General features: G+C 40.2%; 1 protein-coding gene across 3 annotated transcripts in view; it reads right to left on the bottom strand.

The window, feature by feature from the left end:
• The window catches only part of LOC143036924 (mitogen-activated protein kinase kinase kinase 10-like), a 130,878-nt gene that overhangs the window by 77,883 nt on the left and 27,155 nt on the right, over positions 1-25,840 (bottom strand). For all 3 annotated transcript variants that reach the window (XM_076204927.1, XM_076204925.1, XM_076204926.1), the window contains exon 3: positions 15,072-15,546. In XM_076204927.1, the coding sequence (XP_076061042.1) occupies positions 15,072-15,546 (475 nt within the window). The remainder of the gene's footprint in view (positions 1-15,071; positions 15,547-25,840) is intronic.

Raw genomic sequence — 25,840 nt, 5'->3', positions numbered from 1 at the left:
TACCACAGCAATTACAAAACAGCTGCAAAAAAAATATGCAAACATAACTAGACAAACTGGAACTGTGGCTGAAACAAGACAGAGTGCAGCTTCCCCCACAAAGAATCAGTAACAATGCTCACCCCAGACAATCACAAATCGATAAACTTCCACCATTTAATTGAATGTCCAGCTTCAACCATCAGATAAAAACCCAATAATCCTAAGTCTCACTTTTGATATATGTCCTTCACTTTACACATCAAGGAACCGACAGTGAAAACAAACAAAAAATTAACCACACTAACGAACCATATGCTCAGAAAATAAAATCATTCCCACTGAACAACACATGAAAATGTTCTATGTAAGACCCTTCAAATTCAGCCACCCTTTCTACCATATTACAGGAAAACAACCAGTTGAACAACTAAAAACAAACCCAGTATCATACAGCCCAAGCATCTTCAATAACTTGCCACTTGTACCTCATAACACAACTATACAGACACCTTTCTTCCTGACCAACTAAATAAACAGGTGATATATAATGTAACACACAACAACATTGCAGACTCTCCACAAGGATACAAGTGCCAATATACTATAGTCCATAACAACATCAGCCCAACTAAGAAACCCTCCCACAAGCATGAACTACAATGGCATGACTGTGTTCAGGTCATCATCCAACACTGCCAGTGCCATCACAGAATACTATCTAGACTCAGATTACCCCAGATGCAATCACCTACATACATAGGACAGAACACCTCCTTCTATACTGCCCTTTTCACCAAAAATGAGATGATTCCACTTTCCCCTTCCAGGCAGGGATGGCCAGCCCCTTTTTCCTTCCAGAAAGAATGGTAATGGCCTGCCAAACAAAATAAAGCACCATATGCAACCTAATTTAACAGTTTACATGCTATTCACAATTCCAATTTTTTGACAACAACACCTCCCTAGCAGAAATTATTTTTACACTTTTTCAAAATAATTTTAATTCTAGCATGTTTTATTCCCACCTAACTATTTATTGGACCAGTGAGATTTTATCATATATATACAGTATATATATATATATATATACAGTATATATATATATATATATATATATATATATATATCATATATATACAGTATATATATATATATATATATATATACATACATATACCAGGGCTTTTTGCCCCTTACAAGGGAGGTAGCCAAAAAGGACAAGGCATAAATCCATTCCCACCCATTCCATCCCCGAAAACACTCCACACCCCTCCACCCTCCCTCCCATCTTAGCACCTCCTAGATGACGGGTCATCCCTGCACCCTGTCCACTGCCCTGGGCCAGAAGCAGTGTCGCAGGACACAGCACATCCACAGCAAGGCCACTTCATATATATATAAGGCTGCCAGACAAGTGAGACCCAACCCAAAGGTCTTCTTTCGTCTCTAAAGAACAAAAAATAAGGAAATAATAGGCCCAATTAAAAACAACGAAGATGTCATGATAAATATGGAGGGAAAAATAAACAAGGCATTTAACAAATATTTTCTCACATTGTTTACAAAGAAGCAGTTAGATATGGTACCTGACTGTGGCCCAATTTTCAATGGGGATGAAGGAATTAGACTTATGCCATCATTAGTAAGGTAGAAGTTGTCAAACAGATTGATAGACTTAAAGTTACAAAATCCATGGGTCCAGGCAAAAATTTGAGTGCTTAAAGAGTGCAAATTTGAAATCTGCGACCAGTTAACAGAAATATTTAACAAGTCAGAAGACACTGGTTTTGTGCCTCTTGCTTGGGGGGCAGGCAAACGGTGTTCCCATTTTCAAAAAGGGAGATAAATTGTCTATATACAACTACAGGCCAATCAATTTGACATCAGTTATAGGTAAAATGTTTGCATCAATAATATATACCTTGAACCAGTGCAAGGGAAGTAGCCTTGAATCAATAATAGCTAAAATAATCAGAGATCACATCAAGAAACATAATTTGATTCGTGACTCACAGCATGGGTTCTCCACAGGTAAGTCATGTATAACTAATCTTCTATCTTTTTACACTGATGTATACTAAGTGTCAGATAACAAAGATAGTTATGATGTTATTTACCTTAACTTTAGCAGTGTTCAACAAGGCACGCCACCAGAGACTACTAAACAAAGTCAAAGCCTATGGCATAGGAGGAAAAGGGGTTTCAATCGTTTAAAGTTCGGCTCAGTGCCAGAAAACAGTGGGTCACCATAAACAGTGAATGAGGGAGTGTTTTTAGTGTAGTTCCCTAGGGCTCAGTTTTGGGTCCCTTATTGTTCATTATGTAGATAAATTACTTGGACAATGGGATTAATAGTAATGTTGGTAAGTTTGCGAACAACACTATAATAGGATGCCTAATTAGGTCAGAAGACACCTAGATTCTGCAGGATCTTAATCAATTATTCACATGTTTAGTGAAGTGGCAAATAGATTTCAATATCTCAAAGTTCAGCAGGTTAAATGTATGTTTACACAACCCAGAAAGCAGGTACAGCTTATATAACACTTAGAGAAAACTGAGTGTAGGAGTTCTAGTGAGTCCTGACCTTAAATCCAGGAAACAATGCATTAGCACCAGGAACAGATCTAACAAAGCATTAGTTTCATTGCTTGGACAGTTACAAATAAAAGTGCAGAGGTGATTATCAAACTCTATCAAGCATTAGTTAGACCCATCCTTGATTATGCAGTGCAGTTTTGGTCTCCGTCCTATCGAATGGATAGAAATTCATTATAATCAGTACAGAGGAAAATTACCAAGATATTACATAGGGTTAGAAATTCAACTTATGAGGATAAGCTTAGGCACCTTACATTCTCTGGAAAGATGGAAAGTGTGGGGTGATCTAATAGAGGTGTTCAAGTGGATCAAAGGCTTTAACAAAGATGATGTTAAAAACATCATACATACATATACCAAGGCTTTTTCCCCCTTACAAGGGAGGTAGCCAAAAAGGAAAAGGCATAAAATCATTCCCACCCATTCCATCCCTGAATACACTCCACACCCCCTCTTATCTTAGCACCTCCTGGATGACGGGTCATCCCTGCACCTTGTCCACTGGGGTATTGGCTGCTTGTTATTGTGGCAAAGTAGCATGCAGTTGATACTTTAGGGTCTATATGGGGTGCTCCTACGGACCAGAGCCACACATCATTTTGTCTATGATAGAGGAAAAATCTTCATAGAGAAATGATGACACTTTTATACTACGACTGTCCCTCCGTTATGCTGTCCCCCAACCCCTTGCTGCTGTCCTGTACCATTTCTCTGAGTATTCATTTTCTGCTGTGGGGGAATTCCCTGTGGTGGGGGAAAAGAATACTGCCACCAAGTATTTCCACTTGGATCGTACGAGGCAAGAAGAAAGGGACGGGGAGTGGGACTAGGCATCCTTCTCCTTGTAGCCCCACAGGGGACATTCCTAAACGAAAAAAAAAAAAAAAAAATCATACTAAGACAAAAGGATTTAAATTGGACAAATTTAGATTTAAGAAGGAAATAGGTGAGAACTGGTTTGCTAACAGAGTAGTCAACATATGGAATACACTTAGTAACCATGTAGTGACCACTGAAACTATCAGTTGTTTTAAGAAAAGGTTAGATAACTTAATGGATAGGGATGACAGATGGTAATGCATATGGAACTGCCTGGTGTAGGCCTTATGGTCTCCTGCACTCCTTCATTCTTATGTCATTATATATATATATATATATATATATATATATATATATATATATATATATATATATATATATATATATATATATATATATATATATATATATATAATTTTTTTTTACAGAATTCATGGTCATTCCACCTACTGATTTTTTATTTCTTCTAGATATATTGGGCAATTGATGCTATGCTATTTGTCACGTGCTTGTTATCTGTATGGTTTTGTCTGTACAATTTACCCATTTTCCTTCATTTGCCATGTATTCAGAAAGTTTGTTGTAATTATGAGCATACCTTGCACATTTCTGTTTACTAGTAGTTTTTTGCACTGGGAGGTTAGAAGAGGTAGCAGAAGGAGTCAGAGGTCGGGACATATGGGGCACTCACAGCATAAATCCTCCCCCCATGGTGGCAAAACAACATCTGAGCATGTTGGTTTCAGGTGGGATGATTAGCTCTGCCCACAATGCTACAATGGTAGGCGGCAGATTCAAATGGCACAAAAATTCACCATCCCTAAAGGGGATTTCCATTTTCGACATTGCATTTGTCCAATGCAGCCCTGGCAGACCAATCCTATGTTGAGCACTGTAAGTTTCCTGACATCTTTTGGGCAATCAATCTATCTTTAATTATTTACTATGACCTCATCTTTCATCCCACATTAACAAACTATGCCAATTTCTTCTGCTCCTTTCTCTGTTTTAATAACTTTTATTATCATCTCTCCCTGCTCCTCCAATGTGCATAGTCCCTGTTTTTCCAATCTCTCCTCATGTGTTATACCAGCCAGGCTGTGGATGATTCTGGCTGCTGTCCTTTGTGTTCTATTTTTCTTTAACTTTTTCTTTTTACGTGATGACCATACTCCTGCTGCATATTGCAGTTTGGGTTGGATCAAATATATTTTTTCCATCACATCCTTATTCATATAATGAAATATCACTCTCTTATTATTAATTTAGGTCTCTCCTCTTACTCTGTTTATAAGGTTTTTCAACAATAGGTCATTCCCAATTAACATTCCTAAATTATTTTCTACCTTTGTTTTGGTGATTACTTCAACTCCTACTTCATAACTCCTCAAGTTCTTCCCTCATCCCATTTCTACAAATCTGAATTCCTTTGAATTGAATTTAATCTTCCACTCCTGGATCCAATCATAACCCTTATCTAGGTATTCCTGTAGTAATATACAGTTTTCACATTTCACTCTTTTCATGGTTTAGGCATCATCAATACATTTATGTAGCCACCTACTCCATTCATCAAAATGTTTTTTCATAAGAATATTACTGATGCTAGTACAGTTTAAGGGAGGGTAGAGTGCCAGAGGACTGGAAGAGTGGCTGTATAGTTCCAGTTTACAAGGGAAAAGAGGACAAATGTGAGTGTATTTGTAGTAATTTCTGATGGATCAGTTTGTTGACTGTAGTTGGGAAGGCATATGGGAGGATTTTCATTAAGAGGACTAGGAGAGAAACAGAGGGAGTAATTAGTGAGAAACAGTATGTGTTTAGGAAAGACAGGGGTTGCATGGATCAGATTTTTGTGGTAAGACAAATGTGTGAGAAAGCTTTAGCAAAAGGTAAGGATGTTTTTTGGGCCTTTATAGATTTGGAAAAGGCTATGACAGGGTAGACAAAAAAACACTGTGGGAGATTTTACAGATATATGGGATTGGGGAAAAGCTGTTAACCTCTTCAATGAGTCAAATACTTAGGTGTCTTATGTACTTGGCTGCCTGAATGTTGATAACCACAGAAAACGTGACCAAGCCTATTGACAGAATATGGTGGTCACTAACCTACAAATACAAAATAAATATAATCAGGACGCAGATGCTGGCATCCTCATATACCCACTTCCACCTCATAATGCTGATGTCGGTATCATCATATGCTACAGGTTAAGGGCAGTCAAGAGTTTTTACAAGAGTAGTACAGCCCGTGTTAGAATCAGAAATAGAAAGATGTGTCATGACGCCATGGCTGCTCAATGTGTACATGGATGGTGTGGTGTGGGAGGTAAAGGCAAGGGTAATGGTCAGGGGACTGGAGATAGTTAAAGAAAATAGAGAAAAGTGGGTGGTGAGCCAGTTGTTTATTGAGGACAATGTTTGTGGTAGGGTCAGGGGAGGGATTAAAGAAGTTAGTGACAGAGTTTGGGAGGGTATGCAATAGGAAAGAGTTGAAGGCAAACATGGGTAAAAGCAAGGTGATGAGATGTACAATGGGAAAGGATGGCAGCAAGTTGGATGGAAGTCTTAAAAGAGAAATGCTGGAGGAAATGGAAAATAAATGCCTTGGGGGATTAAAAAGTGTCACGAAAAATAGACATTTGGGAAGGGATGCAAAGTGATTATATGAAGGGGTGGTTGTGCCAACAGCAATGTATGGGGCAGAGACCTGGAATTGAAGGTTGGCAGAGAGAAGTTTAACCACTTCAATACAACTCAAATTCTTGCCATGTGTATTTTGTGTCACACTACTCACATTATAAAATATAATGTCACTGCTGCATTACTCATTCCCTTTTACTCTGAGTAATAATAAACACAGAAAATGTGACCAAACCAGTTCACAGAATCCAAGGGTAACTCCTGTACTACAAAAAAATATACATAATCAAGACGCCGACAACAGCATCCTCGTGTACCCACTCATGCCACATAATGCCTACGAAGGCGTCATCATATTGAAGTGGTTAAATGTGTTTGAGATGAAATGTCTGAGAAGTATAGTAAGAGTTACAAGGTTGGATAGAGTGAGAAATGTAGAGGTGACAAGAAGGGCTGGAGTGGAAATGGAGAGGGCATATAGGGCTAATGAAATAGTATTGGGATGGTGTGGACACATGGAAGGAACGAATGAAGAAAGATTAGTAAAAGAGGTGTGGAAGGCAGAGGTGGAGGGAGTGCATTTGTGGGGACAAGTGCAGATGAGAAATATGGATGGGGTGAAAGGGGTGCTGAGCAAGGGAGAAGGCAGGATATAGGGGTGAGTGAAGAATGGCTGTGTATAGATGATATTGTGATGTGAGGAAAGTAGTAGTTATGTATGAATGATATCTTGATGCAGCCCAAAAGATTTCTCCCCATCTTCTCTTTTTCTGCCTGGCTGTGAGTGTACTGTGTCTTATTACATTGCTTCTGACCCAGGGCAGTAGGCAGGGTACAGAGATGACCCATCATCCATGAGGAGCTAAGAGGGAAGGAAGGGTGGTGGATGGGAGTGGAATGAGAGTGAAATGCTTGGGAGTGGGTACTTGCCTTTTGACTCAGCTACCTTCCTTGTGAGGGGGAAAAATCCCTTGGTATATACATATAGCTAGATAGCTAGTACAGAGCTATGTGGTACCCTCACAATCACCTTTCTTCAATCCTACTATTCATCCTTCATCAATCCTACGATTCATCCTTCATCAATATCTGCACATATCCATCATTCAATATATCCTACATCCATTCATGATCCTTTTAAGTCTTCCAAAATTTTCCAATTTCCAGCTACCATTTTGAATCTCTTATGCAGTGCTATTGAAACCAAAATCCAGGTCCAACTACAGTATATGCAATCTATTCAATCCTCTCTCTTAGTTAATACATCAACCACTCTTGAATGAACATGTTAAACTTTGGTTATGCAACAGATCTTTCCTGAATCCAAATTCTTAACCTTCTCCTCTAAGTACCTACTCTATATATTTTATACAATTTTTTTCAAACACTTTGGATACTGTGCAGGCTGAGGATACTAGTTTCAAGCTCAGAAGTTTTCCCCACTTCTTATTTTGAAGACTGGTACCATACTTGCTGATTTCAACTCCAATGATGCAGACAACTTTCCCTTTTCTAGGGAACATAAGTTCAGTTGGTGTTTCATCTACCAAATTCTCTATACACTCTTTCAGTATCCAGTCGAAGATTCATCTGGTACACAAGCCTTTCTTTTTTCAAAGTTCTCTTGAAGTTTATTCACTCCATTATTTTTTTCTTTTTATGTTTAAACCATCTTCCTTAATCTCACTCTTCTCTCTAAAATATCTTCTTTGGTTAATACTAACTCAAAACTTATCAATTTTTTCTTCTAAATATATCCCTTCAATATAGCTAGGTTTTCTTGTACCTTTGTTATAGCTTCTAAAAAGCTTGGATATTCCTTCTCTGTGCCTCAGTTAGCTATCAACACATCTGTACATCATAAGTGGATTGCCAGAAGAATTGTCACCCCAGAATGTTCACCTGAAGAATAGTCACCCCAGAATAGCCCACCTGAAGAACTGTCACCCCAAAATAGCCCACCTGAAGAACTGTCACACCAACAACACTTGAGCAATTGTCACCCCAGACCAGTGAATAAAATATAAGGATTTATTATTATTTATATTATTATAAATTTTTTTTCTTTTATTAATTTATCATTATTATATTTTTTCCCGCATCCGACCTAGTTATGGACCAAAAGGTCTTCTATCGGCATGCTCCGCCTTTGTAATCATTTGTATGTATTATTGTAATGTAACCTAACCTACCCAGAGGCTATTTATTGTCATCAATTTTTAAAACTGAAGAATCGTCACCCCCGGATACACACCTGAGAAAATTTCATCCTGTCCAAGTCTATGATGACATTTCTTCAAGAAATATTCAAATTTTATCTTTAAACTTGTCAATCAAATTCTTTTCAAAATTTTCTTCCTTTCTTCTAAGTTTTGTGTACTCATTTCCGATTCTCTTTTCTTTGTTCTTTCCCTGCATATCACAATTTGATAAATACACACGATAAAGTTACAGCGCCCAACATGAGTCTTTCAATAGCGGTGTAAACACATATTCAGATTTGGACGAATCCTCCTCCCCCCCCACCCCCCGTCAAATTCAGAATTGGTCAAAAATATTTTTGTTTTTCACTTTATAATTTGGATGGATGGCCATATGTAAGGATAATGTAATTTGTTAGAAATCCGTACTTTGAATTTTAAAAGTACAACTACTCAAGTTGCATGTCTGACTTGTTAGTGTAAAACAAATCTCCATAATTAAATGCATCTAGTACGGTCACGCACATTCTCATGCGGCCTAATTACTCCATCTTTGTTTGAGCTACACAGTTTTTGTTTTCTTACATCCTATACTGCGTACCAATGTAAACATAAGCAGTTCACAAAATCACAATAATAATAATCTACAATTATACATTATCACTTATGAGATGTGTAATTGAATATTCAAATGAAATTGTATGTATTTCAATTGAAATGTGTTGTACTGGGCAGAAATCCGCAAAGGGCAAGTTCCTGTTAAAAATAAATCTATAAATCAATCTTGCCTGTGAATTGCAAATACACAGAATAAATTAATAACTAATGCAAAATACTACTTTTGCGGTCCTTGATCGAACGCTTGAAAAGGTCTCGATTCAACCATTTCCAGTCCCGGCGACGCCGTGGCACCAATACTGTCAAGGGACTCAGTGACTCAAGCGGAAAATCACACTGGCTGGCTCAAAAATTAAATAAATAAATAAAAAATATAATAAATAAATAGAATAAAGTAAAATACTTTACTTTCCTCTTATGGACTACAATCTGAATACACAAAATTAATATATAAATATATATATATATATATATATATATATATATATATATATATATATATATATATATATATATATATATATATATGTATATGCGTGTGTGTATGTATACATACATCTACATCCTCACTTTTTGCAAAAATATTTCGGAAAAAACTACCGCATCTTGGGTCTTGATTTTGTTAGAGAAAAATCAGTCTGCCTGGGTCTCAGCCGATTTCGAAAGCTCAAATAACATACCAACATACGGTTACACACACGATAAAGCGACATTTATATATATATATATATATATATATATATATATATATATATATATACACACACATAAAATATGCAAAAACTCAACTTCACCGTACGGCATACAATATATGGAATTGCAATAATTTACTTCCATTTCTTATCTAAGCAAAATACAAAATATGTACAGCTTCATTTCAGATGATAATAATATAAATGATATTATCACTACTATTATAATTATTCAACAGCAATAATATTAATAATAAAACAATGATAATAATATTAATCTTCTCTTTATTACTATATTATTCAAACAACTAAAGTCTTGGCTCAGGGTTGAACAATCAACACTGGCCTTCGGGCCGCAGAATTGCAATTTTATTTTATTTGTACAAGCAACAATAAATCTTATAACTTTTCCTTTACTATACTTCACGCAATGAAGATGATAAATTAAAATAATTAATGGCCTTTTCCACACGAACACGAGTATGAAATAATATAACGGTATACTGTATATATATATTTATATATATATATATATATATATATATATATATATATATATATATATATGTATGTATGTATGTATGTATGTATGTATGTATGTATGTATGTATGTGTATATATATATATATATATATATGTATATATATATATATATATATATATATATATATATATATAATTTTGAAATAAATTATTTTCTTTAAATGCAGACCACGGTAAGACTGCTATCGACTGCACCGTTTCGGTACAAACTGTGCAACAGCTGCGCGTACGAAGAAACTCACCAAATTCATTACACAATCCTATTGAAACAAAACAGAGCAAAGCACCATCACTCGAATGCAAGATCGAACGCACACGGCGAGCTCAACATGCTGTTCCAGGTACCCACCATCCACACAGACACAAACACACATCCTAGTCTGCCCGGTGCAAGGCTTCCTATTGATTTGGCCCCGTTGCGCCTTTCTCTATTGTGCATTACTCCCTTCATTTATTTTACACACAATTTCAATGTCACCTCTACGATTAATTCACGTGGTCACTGATTACCGCCTGTGATCACAGGTTACACTACAATCTCCTATGCTAAGCCTACCACTTCCTGTTCTACATCGGCACGAGACTTCCAGTATGCGCAAGCACGAATGAATCTACTGTTTAAAGAAAGCATCTGCTTACATACATGGGGAAATATACGTTTCATTGATTAAAACTGGGTACCTAATTTATGTAATGATTATTTTTTTCGTCAATAAATGTGCATTCATAAATTTGCATGCACAGGTGTTCTTTTAATAATAATAAATGCATGCGTTCGCCGTGCCGGTTGCACGGCTAGATACCACCCTAAACCTTTAACTCTTTATATTTCTATATCTACTGACAATTGTGTAAATCTACAACCACACATTTACTCTTCACGATAACCCCATCGAAACACCAAACTGAATAAAATCGCCCACCGCTTGGCAAAACAAAACGAAATACATCGCGTTACAGGAATATCAACAAGTAGAATATGGCTGGAACTAGAATAAGCTAGCACTTCGCAGTATTGAAAAATACTTGGTACGGCAATGAAACTGTCTGGCGTTAGTTAGAACAATCAAAACAATTACAAAGTTGTACTGGGATGCAGAATAAAGTAATCTTGTGTTAGCCAAAATAAAATTATTTCTCAGCATGGAGACACCGTTCACGAGTCCACAATTATTGATATGCGTTCATATATTTCACGTCAATACACACAGACTTGCATAACCACATATCTTAAATTACTTGCAAATAATTTTTATTCCAGTAACAAATACGTTTTTTTTTTTTAGTTCTGTATTGAATTTCTACCGTTCGAAGGAATACGAGACCTCCATGACAGTACCAGGTGGCATTGCCCTTATTCTGGCTTCCACCAGCCTATTTTATTCATCTCTATGGCATCCCCTCAGAAATTAAGTTTATATGGTCCACCTCAATTAACTGTTTCTAAACGGGGTGGCATTTTACCATTTATTCCGGCGGCCTTCATATGATTTTGTTCATCTCCATGTAATTAAAGGAAATTTATGCTAATTGCAGCAAACGAAAAACATAATCAAACAATATTTTAAAAATACAACAGCCTAACTAGACCAATCTATCAAAATGTTAAAAGAAACTCAAGGGAATGTGGAAGACCACTTGAAAATAACTTCATGTTATAAGAACTCTCATGAACTCTGGTTCTGCAAATAGTAAAATTGGAAATACAATACCAACTATATTGGACAACTGAAATACTGTACTTTGCAAAAAATAATGTACAACTTGGTTATGTTTCAATACAACACACAACTCTATGAAAAAAAAAGGAATATCAACAATTCTCATTTAGCAAATCAAGTGTCATTTTCAGGATTTTATTCTAGCTCATATCCATCCTGCCGGGAGAAATCTTCATGTCTGAGAGTTAAAAACTATTTACAATAAACTATTGAATGTTGTCAGCTTCTATTCTAGCCATAGCCCAATGGTTTAATTAAGGCACAAAAACCTCCACTTCTATGAACACAGTATGCAACATTTCAAATCTGGATATCTATTTGTGTTCATGAAAGCTGCATTATCCAGCAAAACTTGAACTGGGACAAACAAGTTGTTGCATCAAGAATGCAAAAGAAACTTCCAATCCCCTATCATTCCTTTTACTATCCTACATATCTCAATAAAACATTCAGCATTATCCTGAATAAAACAAGTATACCTGAACAAATAAACCTGAAAGTAAACTAAATACAACAATGTAAGTAAACTACTGCAGCTTACCATACAACATTCACAGCAAACTAATAAAGACTAGGCAATACAGCAGATGATATATATCCACTCTGCCAGGTTACCTTAAACACAACCAAGCATACATTTACATTAATAAATATTGGCAAAATACAGGCACAACCACAACATATATGGCAGAAGCCAACTTCATTCCTATACTCCTATTTCTCATTTTCACCTCTCTTTACTACTTTCATTTGTCATCCATAACAGCCATGTTGACATTAAACACCTCTAACTCAAAACAATATTTACCTCAAATATCTAGCTCTCCATATCTACCACTCTCACACAAGCTTCACACCCATCATAAAATCTCTCAATCACTTCACCCAACTCCAAATCATGGCCTCCTCTACTCCTTATCTACTACCATATGCCTTCTCCAGATCCACAAAACAGGAAGAATTGTTTTACTTCCTCACAAATCATCTCCCTAATTCACTAATTTACACAACTCCTTCCTTTACAAAAACTGCACTGTTCCTCTCCTGTTTCTATCATTACATATTGTGTTATAATTGCTGTACACTTTATACCTTATGTAAGATGCAATGAAACAGTATCAACACAAAATAGGCCTGTCCACAGAATCAAGTTGCTCTAAGTGCAATCACCACACAGAAGTTGGAAAACCTTCATCTTACACTGCCCTACTCTCACTTTTCCCAGACAACACAATATTTCTTCAAGTTGTAGGCCAATCTGGTGGCTATTACCAGTTATCTGGGACCCATAGGTCTCCTGTAAGAGAAATCTGGAGCAACAGATTGATTGATTATCAAAAATGTCCTATTCATCCTTTCTTGACAGCAATACAAAATCTCTTCACTGAAGATTTATGGGCCAAACTGGTGGCTAAGGCTGGTTTCCTGGGAGCTGCAGTTTTCCTGCAGGAAAACCAGGACAAGAGATTGACTGCTTAAAAGGTTCTTACTTTTGAGGTTGCAACCTTTGCCATCATACACCAGCAAAATGCATGCTTTATTCCAGCTTTTGAGTACTTTTCATTTTCTGCAGTACACATAACAAACCATAATCACTACCTTACCTCCTTTTCTAAGCATCCCCATGCTCACCTCATCCATTTTTGCTGTTTTCTTATATTCCAACTTGTTACTGCATCTTTAACTTATTCACTAATTTCTGCCCACCCTATTCTCCTACCATTTCTCACTCCATTTCTCCCCCAGCAGTTTCTTCATTCACATTTAGAAGTTCCTCAAAATAAAAGATCCACCTTTCTATTATCTTGCCTTCCTCTGTTAACTACCCTTCTTTTTTATAAACCCTTCTCTTCATTTTCTCCTTTGGGTTTTTCATTTCATTTCTTTCTCTATTCAAAATACTCAAAATGCCCTGTCCCCCTCTTTGATTACATTTGCATTTACACTGTTCTTTCACATTTCATTTCTACATCGCAAACTCCACTTCAATCTTCTCTATTTTACTTTCCAGCCACAGCTAATTTTTCCTTTTATTTTTTTGTTTACTCCCATCCCCTTCTGTGCACCACCCACAAGCAGGTAATACAACACTATAATTCTGCCCTACACTTTTAAAAATCAACATGAATTCAAAGGCCATTCCACTGGCATCATCTTTACAAATGCTACCCTGCAAATATTGGAAGTGTTTAATATGAAGGGCACACATGACAAAAAGGTAATTAAGGTAACAATGAAACCGACCTTTAGTGAAAAAAGATCACAGAAAATGAAATGTACAACAATGCCAAGAAATATTGACAAACTTCTAAAAACAATCATCTATCAGAAACCATAACACCAAGAAACCATAACACCATGCAACAGTCTCCTAAGGGACTATATTATTACCAATGCTATCTAACCTATTCATACATGACCTTCCCATCTCAAATCTGGAGCACAACACCAATGCTTGTGTATATGCAAATGAGTTAACAAGAACTTGGCACTGCATCTACATGACTACAGCCAAAAATACTCAAACTTGGCTCAAAAAGCTAGAATTATGGCTGACACAAAACAATGTATGCACCCCTTCAGATATCTTATATGATGTTGCCCCTGACTACCATGAAAAAAGGTCAATTTCACCCATTAATTCCTGACATCTGCCTAGCACCCTTACATTTTCTTCCCTTCCCACTCCATCCATAAACATTGAACTATGGCAACACAATACAACCATAACCATTCTCCCTATTCCTCACCATCATGCATACTCTACTACCTCTTTTCAACACTTTCTCCTATCCCAAACATTGACAACATTCTTCATGCTAGTTCATTAACCATATCATACTTTCTCCAAGTCTATAAACATCCAAAATACATCCTAACCTTTCACTATTTCCCATGCACCTGTTTTATCACAGACACTTGATCCACACAGTCTCTTCCTCTCTTAAACCCCAACTGTTCTTTAACCACAAAACAACTACCCTGCATCCATCAAAACCTATTTATATAATTATATAAAGAAATAATAAATCAATCAATTAATTACTAAAAGGAATAAACATCAGGAATAATCATGATAAATCAAAATTAAGTGCTAATAACATAATTTCTTTACCACTAAATTGCCAAATTAAGAAATAATTTCTGGTGCTGTAAACAAGCAGCTTACAATTAAGTTTTTATCCACTATTATTATCAAAATGTTGGGAAATCAAATTACAAACACAACAGAAACAAATATATACTGACCATTGGATGACTTGAGGTCCCGGTGGATGAGAGGAATTTTAGCTTGGCTGTGTAAGTAAGACATGCCCCGAGCAATCTGCACAGCCCAGTCAACCAAAACACTTGGGGCTATGGATTTCCTTTGCTGTAAGATGCGGTTTAAGGAGCCTCCTCTTGCATATTCCATTACTAGACACAGGTTTGGCTCCTTGAGACAAACGCCCTTTAGGCCCACAATGTTCTCATGTTTGAGGAGCCAAAAGAGCTGAGCCTCCTGCCTTACATTGTCGATGGTGACAGCAATGTCTTCGTCAGGGTCCTGCCTGGCTGCCTTCACTGCCACCTCTACATTGCGCCAAAAGCCACGGTAGACCTTCCCAAAGCCACCGACGCCAATGACTTCTTCCAGCACAAGCTCCTTGAAGTCAATCTCACATGGCATAACATCCCGGATGGTCTCGACTGCAGTCACGAAGTTGGATGGGAAAATTCCAACCTGGAAATTGGAAAAAAAAAATATATATATAAGAAATATTGATTAATTAATTAAAATAAATTAGTGTACCACTTTTTTTACAGGGTACTTACAGCAACAATGTAAAACAAACAGTAAAAGAAGAAGATAAATGTTAAACCAGCTCAGTATCATATGCTAATTAAATGAAAAGTTTTATAGCAACAAAGGATATACAGAGGACTTTGTAAGGGTATAGAAGTGAATATGATTTACTTGAGCGCAAACTAATTCAAGAGAGAATGATGACAAAAAATATGTAAAGATTAAATGGGTTATAAAATATAATTCACAAACTGGACAAGAATAATATATCAAAGAAAACTTGGAAACAATAGTAGAAGATGGACAGAACACTGAGGAAAGATGGATACCATGAATAGCATAAGAAAAGACACAGTAGAACCTCGGTTCTCGACCACAATCTGTTTTAGAAAACTGTTCCACGCCTGAAGTGTGAAAATGTTTACTGATCTGCTGGATACAGATTTATTAGGGTGATATTTTCCAAAAACTTTGAATTTCACCCCAATTTCCGTTCTGTTGGTAGAGAATTGATATTTTGGTCAACTGCAGGAGCAAAAAGTTCTCTGCTTCCTTTTTGGTAAAGAACCAATTTGTTTGACTAGTGAGACATTTGAGAACAGAAGTTCTACCACACAAGAAGATGAAACAAAGGTAAAACAGGCACTAATACAAGGATGGAGGATATCTGAAGGAGAATGGACTGGAGAGAAGCTTATTGAAAATATGAAAAACTAGAGAAAAACAGAGTTAAGGAGGAAAACATAAGACCAAGACAAAGTACTACTGCAATGAAATGACAATTGGTAGTTCTATGTGAGTTGGGGAATTTGGGATACAGTTTCCCCATATACTTCTTGGGAAATAAGTTCTACACTTACAAAGGATTACAAAGGAGGAGCACACCAACAGGAGACCTTTTGGTCCATAACTAGGTCAGATGCTACCTTTAGTACTAAATTGTTTCAAGTCAAGATTCCACCACAGGTAATCTTTGTGACAAATGTCAAAATAAGTGATTGTGTTTGCTCATTCACAATCCATTACCACAAAAGGTTTCCTATGACTGTTTCCAAATACCAAGACTGAACACTAAGGAGAGTGGGGGAGAGGAAAAAAAAAGAAAAGGAAAGACCAGGGAATGAATGATGGAGAGGGAGGGGGTCAAGAGAGTGAAAGAGAAGAGAAGAAAAAGAAGTGAGAAGAGGATGAACCAGGGGAAGTGGAAGAAACAGAAGGGGAGGAAAAACAAATGATGACGACAAAAGAGAAAGACAAGAAGACAGGGAAAAAGAGGAACAAGGGAAAGAAGTGAGAAGGAACAAAAAGCAGACAAGATACAAAAGAGAGGGAGCAGAAATGAAGAATGAAAAGCAGAATACTGAAGCTGATAGAGAAAGAGTGGGCAAATGTGTCCCCGTCTGGGAGGGAGATGGGGAGGTATTGGGGATGAGGAGGTATTGAGGATGGGGAGGTGGTAAAGATGGGGAGGAGAGGTGAAGATGAGAAGTGACGATGAGAGAAACTAGGAGAGAAGACCAGAGAAGACAGGAATGGAGAAAAGCTACAAGAGAAGATAAAACAGCAGAGGAGGGAAGAAAAGAGATTAGAGAACAAAAGAGATACAGAACAGAGGGGAGAAAACATGCGCAGACAGTGGAGGCGAGGGAAAAGTCGACCTGTGAAGTTCGGGGGCGATCGAGGAGTTGAAGGGGACAGGGCAGGTGGAGGGTGACTGAAAGAGGGGTGAGGGTGGGCACATGCAGGGTGACTGGAGGAGGGGTGAGGGTGGCGCGTGCAGGGTGACTGGAGGAAGGGTGAGGGTGGCGGGTGCAGGGTGATTGGAGGAGAGATGAGGGTGGGGGTGCGCAGAGTGACTGGAGAAGGGGTGAGGGGAGGGGCGTGAAGAGTGACTGGAGGAGGGGTGAGGGTGGGGATGAAGGGTGACTGGAGGAGGGGTGAGGATGGGAGAGGATGGGGGGGAAGGAGTATAGGGTGAGTGGAGGAAGTAATAGCAAGTGTCGGCTCCTCCGCTCCTCAACCCCTCCCCTCCCCTCCCCCTCGACCTCCCGTCCCGTCCCCCCCGTCCCGTGGGTGAGGACCCCACGTGCGTTGAATGATGCAACTGGGCCTTGAAGAAGCACGGGGGGGGGGGGGGGGCGCACTCTCGCAAACACACCAGTTCTCCATTTCTGTTCGTTTATAAATTCACTTGTTAATTTATTTATCCTTCGCCTCCTTGGCCATGGCCAGCAATGCCTGAGTAATAAAAATAAAATCACGTTCAAATAAAATACAATGTGTTCTGGTTATACCCGGCAATATGATTCAGCCAGTGAGAAAGACAAATCTGTCTTGCTGTCGTCAGACCATTTTATTCAGCCGAAGGAGAAACCCTCTGACCGTGCCATGCAACATCGAGGCCACAGGAGATAATCGAGGAAGTGTACAAGAAAAGAAGTATTACTTATTGTAAATCAACTTATACAACCGAAGATTTGTAAACCCAGGATGGCCCACATGAAGAAATATCACCCCGTCGAAGTCTGGGGTGACGATTCTTCATGTGATCCGTAAATACTATACTATCAATAATATCTAAATAATGGGGGTGGTGGAGAGAAAAGGTAGCATTATAATTATTCATTACAAATGTTACATTAATAATACTATTCAAATAATGTATTTAAATAAAGTAATCATGTGGAGTGGCCTGGCCCATTCTCTCGTTTTCTAATTGTGTAAATAATGAGCGTAAATATTAAGATTACAGTAGTTTCTTTGATTCGTGACCATTGTGATTTGTGATTATCTTCGAATTATGAAGGCGGTGGGCCAACGTAGCATAAAAATGTCTTGTCTCGTCTCGTCTTGTCTTGTCTTCTCTTGTCTAGTCTTGTGAACTGGATTCGAGACATGAGCGCCTTCGGATGATAAAGATGACCGTATGGAGTGGATGAGAGTGATATCGTGTGGATGAGGGCGGGTGGATCAAATGTGAAGAGGAGTAAAAACACCAAATACAATAGTAGTGACAGTAATAATGTAGATTATGATTATGATAGTGGTGACGACGACGACGACGACGACAACGACGATGATGATGATGATGGAGGAGAAACGGAAGAGGGGTGGAGGAGTGGAGGAGGAGGAGGAGGAGAGAGTGGACAAGTGAAACAGCTTAGCTGTACTCTAGATGTTTTTGTATGCAGGCCTGTGCCTATGCACCTTCGTGTGTGGTGTACGCAAGCAAGTGATCAAGTCATGTATGTGTATGTATATGGATGTCTTATATATGTACGTATATATGTATGCGTGTATGTGTAAGTCTATATTATATATGTGCGTATGTTGTGTATATATCTATATACGTATGTGCATGTATGTTCGTTTACGCACGTATCGTATATATGTATGCGTGTATATACAAGTTCGTATAATATATGTACGTATGTTGTGTGTATGTATTTATGTACACGTGTGTATATGTATGTTCGTATCAAATATGTACACGTGTATGAATAAACGAACGCATGCACGCATGTACATACATATATGAACTAGACTTTCTACGTCATCTGGAGGAAGACCTGGCAGGCAGACAGACAATAGCGAGTGCCCTTGCGCGCCGGGTGTCCCCAGCAGGAGAGGAACCAGGTCTTCCTGCTGCCGAGGGGCCAGACGAAGAAGGTCGGATCGGAAACGCAAATAACGCCCTTGCCTCCACTGGGCATAAGGGTCATAATGGCAAGCTGCCCATCTTTGTTTCGTAACCATCCGAGCCTCCGATTCATAAACCCTTGGGATTGACCCACTGATGAATAAAATCGCCTGGCGACAGCTAGACGTAACAAAATTCTTGGGACGCGACGAAAAGTTAATCGAGGAAGGTTGAGAGCAAATATTACATATTCTTGTTTAGAAAACACACACACACACACACACACGCACGCACACACACACGCGCGCGCGCGCGTGTGTGTGTGTGTAGAGGGGATGGGAGAGGGGAAGGAGGAAGGGGTTAGGGAGAAGGGACGACAAGAAGGAAAAGGGTAAGAGAGGGGATGAAGAGGAGGGAAGGGGGAAGGGTGTTGGGGAGATGGGAAGATAGAAGGGAAGGGGAAAGAGAGAGGGGATGGAGAGGAGAGAGAGAGGAAGATGGTGAAGAAGGAAGAGGAGGTGAAGAAGGAGGAGGAGGAGGAAGAGGTAGAGGAGGAGAAAATGGATGTGTAGATAAAGAATGAGTAAATGGAGGATGGGTAGGAGAACCACGTGCAGGATGAGTGAGAGGGAGGGAGAGGGGGGAGTGGGAGAGACTGGAATGGAAGGAGAGGGAGAGGAGAATAATGAAGATAATGAGCAAGGAAAAGACGAAAAAGATGGGGGCGGGGGGGGGGGAATGAGAATGCCGAGGTGGTGAAAGATGAGGAAAAGGAGGAGGATGAAGAGGAGGAAGAGGAAGAAGGGGAGGAGGACGGCGAGGAAGGAGGGAGGGCAGAGTAGAAAGAAGACGCGGTCAGAATTGGGGAAGAAGCGGAGGTGGAGGAGGCGGAGGCGGAGGAGGAGGAAGACATGGGCGGGGCGGAAGAGGAAAAGGCGCAGGAGGAGGAGGGGGGTGGGCGGGGCGGAAGGGAATAGGAGTCGGAGGGGAAGGGAGGAGTGAGAAGAGGAGACGGAGGAGGTGGAAGAGGAGAGGGAGGAGGTGGAAGTGGAGGCGGAGGTGGAGGAGGAGGAGGAGGAGGAAGACGCGGGCGAGGCGGAGGGGGAAGAGGACCCAGACGGAAAGGAGTAGGAGGAGGAGGTGGAAGAGGAAACGGACGCGGATGGACGGCGCGGAGGTGGGAGAGAAGATGAAGTGGACGGGGCAGTGGAGGAGGAAGAGGAAGAGGATGAGGCGGAAGAGGAAGAAGATCTAGACGAGGCGAAGGAGGGAGGGAGGGAGAGGGAGGGGGAGGGGAGGGGGAGTGGGGGGAGGTAAGGGAAGCGGAGGAGAGAGGGGGAGGGGATGGTATAGGGAGAAAAAATAATAAGAAGAAAATAAAATAAAAAATAAACATATATTCGCTGAATCACCTCTACTATTTCGTCCATACGGTTTCCAACTTCCTCAAATTGAATCACGAAACTCCCAACTTTATCCCCACCTCAATCCGAATTTCCATCCCCAACTCTAATCCCACAGCTAAACCTTCCCCCCATCCCCCCAGTCAGAGATCGAGACGATGATCCGAAGGCTACAAGTGGTTGGAAGCCGACCCCTCCTCTCTCTCTCTCTTTTTCATGGCACCCGGTCTGCTTAGTACCCTAGTATCCCGCTCTCGCTCACCCCCTTAACTTTAGGTAAACATATTTCTTTCTCGCAGAGTTTTAATTTGGCGCTGATATCATTTGTATTTGGCCCTCTCTTAATTTGGTGCAGGTGTTGGGGCCGCGCACGCTACTCCTGTTATATTCTATTAATATTTTTATCTATTTATTTATTAACTCATTTATTATGGGCGATCGACAGAGAATGCCACCGGAAGTAACTAAACTAGATAATTATTATATTAACCAATCAATTCAACCAGTGAAAGTGCCTCACTGTTCTGCTCATGGCCCTCTCCCTTCTAATGACTCGTTTCTGGATTCGAACTGCCACCAGGCGACTTTATTCATCCGAACGAAGCCTTTGACTCGCCCCTGCTCAATCGCCAGGCCATTCTATCCAGCTGATCTAAAGAGCCCCACGATGGCAAGTCTTTGACGAAATCGTCCCTGGAGGGGAGCAGTCACCAACTGTGTGTGTGTGTGTGTGTGTGTGTGTGTGAGAGAGAGAGAGAGAGAGAGAGAGAGAGAGAGAGAGAGAGAGAGAGAGAATGAGAGAGAGAGAGAGAGAGAGTGTGTGTGTGTGTGTGTGTGTGTGTGTGTGTGTGTATGTGTATGTATGTGTGTGTGTGTGTGTATGTGTGTGTGTATGTGTGTGTGTGTATGTGTGTGTGTGTGTATGTGTGTGTATGTGTATGTATGTGTATGTATGTGTATGTGTATGTATGTGTATGTGTGGGTGCGCGTGTGTGTGCATATATGTGTGCGTGTGTGTGTGCATATATGTATATGTATGTGTATATATGTGTGTGTGTACGTGTGTGAGAGCGAAAGAGAAAGAGTTAGAGAGAGAGAGAGAGAGAGAGAGAGAGAGAGAGAGAGAGAGAGAGAGAGAGAGAGAGAGAGAGAGAGAGAGAGAGAGAGAGAGAGAGAGAGAGAGAGAGAGAGAGAGAGAGAGAGAGAGAGGGGCGGGAGGAGAGAGAGAGACGAGGGAGGAAGTGAGAGAGAGAGAGAGGAGTGGAGAAGAGAGAGAGAGAGAGAGAGAGAGAGAGAGAGAGAGAGAGAGCGCCTGCTCCGGAAACGGTGCCAACCCCTTTGGGTTCTACATATCTCATTTGTGTCGAGGGGACTAGCGACGAGGGAGCTGAACATAGTCGACCTCCGTTCTACTATGAGGCGAGGGGTCGCGAGTGGAGTGCAACAGCCTCCCTCCCTCCCTCCGCACCAGAGAGGGTCGCGTGACACCAACAGTTCGGCTTACATGACAGTAAGACGAATAGACAAATGTGTCAATGGTAAACAAATGCCCCGTAGGGCGCCAGTACCCTGCCGCTGGCATTCAGCCACTTCCCCCCCCTCTCTCTCTCTCTCTCTCTCTACCAACTTCGACAATCTTTCCTGCACTATTTCACATACAAGGAGTGCTCCCCACTCTTTCTCCTGCCATCCAGTAAAACCGAAAATTGTCCACACTAAATATTTCATCCATCCATCCATCCGTCCGTTGACACTAGCCTCTCTTACAGAAGACCCGCGGCCTCCAGGTAAACGGCAACGGCCTCCGGGTTGCAGTTTAGCGAACAAGTCTCAAAATACCCAGAGAGTATAGGTACACAAATGCAACTTTTAGTGTTCGTCATTTACTGCTTCCCTTTTGAGTATTCGCTTCATCATAAAATGTGTTCTTAAAATCTTAGGAATATATATATATATATATATATATATATATATATATATATATATATATATATATATATATATATTATACTGCGACTGTCCCTCCGTTATGCTGTTCCCCCACTCTTGATAGTGTCCTGTACCACCTCTCTGAATATTCATTTCCTTTTTTTGCCTAAGCCTGTGGTGAGGGAAAAGAATACTGCCACCGAGTGTTCCCACTTGAATCGTAAAAGGCGACAAAAACGGGACGGGGATAGGACTAGACGACCTCCTCCCTGTAGCCCGACAGGGGACATTCCTAAAAAAAAGTAAAGGCATAAGAGGGTCTGGGAGGAGTTTTCCAACTAGAACCCTAAGGTTTGGGGTATTTAATGTGCGTGGATGTGGTAAAGATGAGAGTAAAAGGAAAGAGATAGGCAGTGTGTTTGTTGGCATGGAGTGACACTAAGTTAAAAGGGAGGGGGTGTTTGAGTTTGGAGGTGTAGTTGGGATGGTCTCAAGAGTGAAGAGAGGACGAGGGAGAGAAGGGGTGGCTATTAGTAAGTGAAGAGACAGTTAGGCGTGTGGTGGAGTGGAAGGAGGTTTCTTGCAGGTTAATATAGATGAAGGTGAAACTGGGGATATTTGTTTTTCTTTTTTAGGTACATATGAGCCTGGTAGTGAAAAGAGTATAGAAGGGAGGGTTTTTAGATAGATCTATATGAGTGCATAGAGGGATTAGGGAGAAACGTCAATGTAGTGGTACTAGGAGACCTTAATTCTAGGGTAGGAAATGAACCAATAGACGGAATGGTTGGGAAGTGTGAAGTTTCAGGAAAGAATCGTAGTGGAGAACTGATGGTGGAAATGTGTCTAGAGAGCTGATCATAGGAAATACAGTGTTCAGGGGGAAAAAAAAGTCAAGCATAAGTACACATGGGAGAGGGTGGTGAATGGAAGGGTGGTAGATAGGGGGTTAATGGACTATACAGTGGTAACCAGGAGAATAGTAGAAAGAGTTAAGGATGTACATGTTCAAGGGGTGAAAGTGGGGGAATATCTGATAATTTTATGGTGGACGGTAAGTTGAGTGTGGAGGATAGATGAAGAAAGAGGAAAAGAACAGAAGGTAGGGAGGTGCTTAAAGTAAACAGCTCAAATGAAAAAGAAACACAGAGGGAGTACAAGAAGCTGAGAGAGGAGTGGGAGTGAAGGATTGAATAGAACTAGGTGTGGAGCAGCAATGAGAATAATTCAAGGTAGTCACAAGGTGTGGAAAGATGGTGTGTGGGACAAGGAGGACGGGGGGAAATAGAAGGAAGGGTAGCGAGTGGTGGGATGAGGAAACAAAGAAGGTTGTAGAAGAGAAGAAGCATTCACAGATTGGTTACAAAATAGAACGAGAGAATCATATGAGAAGTACAAAAAAAAGAGATAAGAAGCATAAGATAAATGACGCAGAGGTGAGAAGATGTGAAATGGGTAAGAGTATAACCATTTTTTGAAAGTAATGGAAAAAAAAATTGGAAAGAGATTAAGAGAGGAAGAGGAGGTGAATCAAGTAGAGAAGAAAAGGTAAAAGGTGCAGATGGAGAGATGATAATGGAAGAGACGGCAGTAACAGGAAGATGAGGAGAGTATTTTAGGAAGTTGCTAAACGTGAAGGAGGATAGGGAGGGAAGGGCAGTTGCAGTGGGAAGCGCTAAGAAAAAGACAGTGATGTGTGAGGAAAATGGAGGAGAAATAAGGAAAGATGAGGTGAAGGTAGTTAAGATGATGAGAGCTGGTATGGCATCTGGTTTGGATGGGTGTCATGTAGAATGTCCAAAAGGGGAGGTACAGTGATGGTGGACTGGCTGGTGAGATTATTTAATATTTATTTAAGATGGGGTAAAGTGCCGGAGGACTGGAGGAGTGCCTGTATAGTTCCACTTTACAAAGGAAAGGGGGACAAGTGTGAGTGTAGTAGTTTCAGGGGGATAAGAGTGTTTAGTGTGGTTGGGAGGGCTTATGGGAGGGTTTTGACTGAGAGGATTAGACGAGGAACAGAGGGAATAATTGGTGAGGAACAGTGTGGGTTTAGGACAAGTAGGGGTTGCGTGGATTAGATTTTTGTGGTAAAATAGATGTGCAAGAAAGCTTTAGGAAAAGGTAAGAATATTTTTTGGGCTTTTATGTATTTGGAAAAGGCTTATGATAGGGGAGACAGGAAGGCACTGTGGTGAGTATTGCAGATATATGGCATGGGAGGAAAGCTGTTAAGAACAGTCAAGAGTTTTTACGAGAGTAGTAGAACCTGTGTTAGAATCAGAAATGGAGAGAGTATGAGGTTTGAGGTAAATGTGGGACATTGCCAGGGATGTGTTATGTCACCTTGGCTGTTCCATTTATACATGGATGGGGTGGGGCGAGAGATAAATACAATGGTAATGGGTCGGGGATTAGATATGGTGAAAGAAAATGGAGAAAAGTATATGAGCCAGTTGTTGTTTGCTGACACTGCACTTGTGGCAGGAAAAGAGGAGGGAATAAGGAAGTCAGTGACGGAGTTTGGGAAAGTGTGCGGAAGGAAATAAGATAAGTGTGGGTAAAAGTAAGGTGATGAGATGTACAAGGGGAGAAAGTGGCAGCAGACTGGAAGCGAGTATTAAGGGAGAAAATGGAGGAAGTGGATAGTTTTAGATACTTGGGTGCAAATGTGACGGGAAAGGGAGTGGAGGTGGAGGTAGAATGTAGATTGAGAGAAGCAGATAAATGCTTTGGGGGATTAGAAAGTGTAATGAGGAATAGACATTTGGGAATGGATGCTAAGAAGAGATTGTATGAAGAAGTGATTGTGCCGACAGCACTGTATGGGGCAGAAACATGGAACATAAGAGAGGAAGGAGTTTGAATGTGTTTGAGATGTGCCTAAGAAGTATGACAAGGGTTACTAGGCTGGATAGTGAGAAATGAGGAGGTGAGGAGGAGAAGCAGGGTGGAAAGGGAGTTGGAAGATAGGGTTGATGAAAGAGTATTGGCATGGTTCGGACACATGGAAAGAACGAGTGGAGATTAGTAAAAGAGGTGTGGAAGGCAGAGGTGGAAGGAGTGAACACATGGGGGCGACCAAGGATGAGATGGATGGATGGGGTAAAAAGGGCATTGGGAAAGAGGGGAATGTCTGCTGAGGAAGGACAGGAGAAGACAGAGGATAGGGGTGAATGGAGAATGGTTGTGTATGGATGTTTACGTGATGCATGAAAAGGAGTGGGTGGGGGATGGGGATGAGGGAGTATGTATGAGA

The sequence above is a fragment of the Oratosquilla oratoria genome, chromosome 21 (assembly GCF_046742065.1).
Source record: "Oratosquilla oratoria isolate Oo_2021 chromosome 21, ASM4674206v1, whole genome shotgun sequence".
NCBI classification, from domain to species: Eukaryota; Metazoa; Arthropoda; class Malacostraca; order Stomatopoda; family Squillidae; genus Oratosquilla; species Oratosquilla oratoria.
Note: the sequence above shows the minus strand (reverse complement) of the source record. Positions and strands in the feature narration are given on the sequence as shown.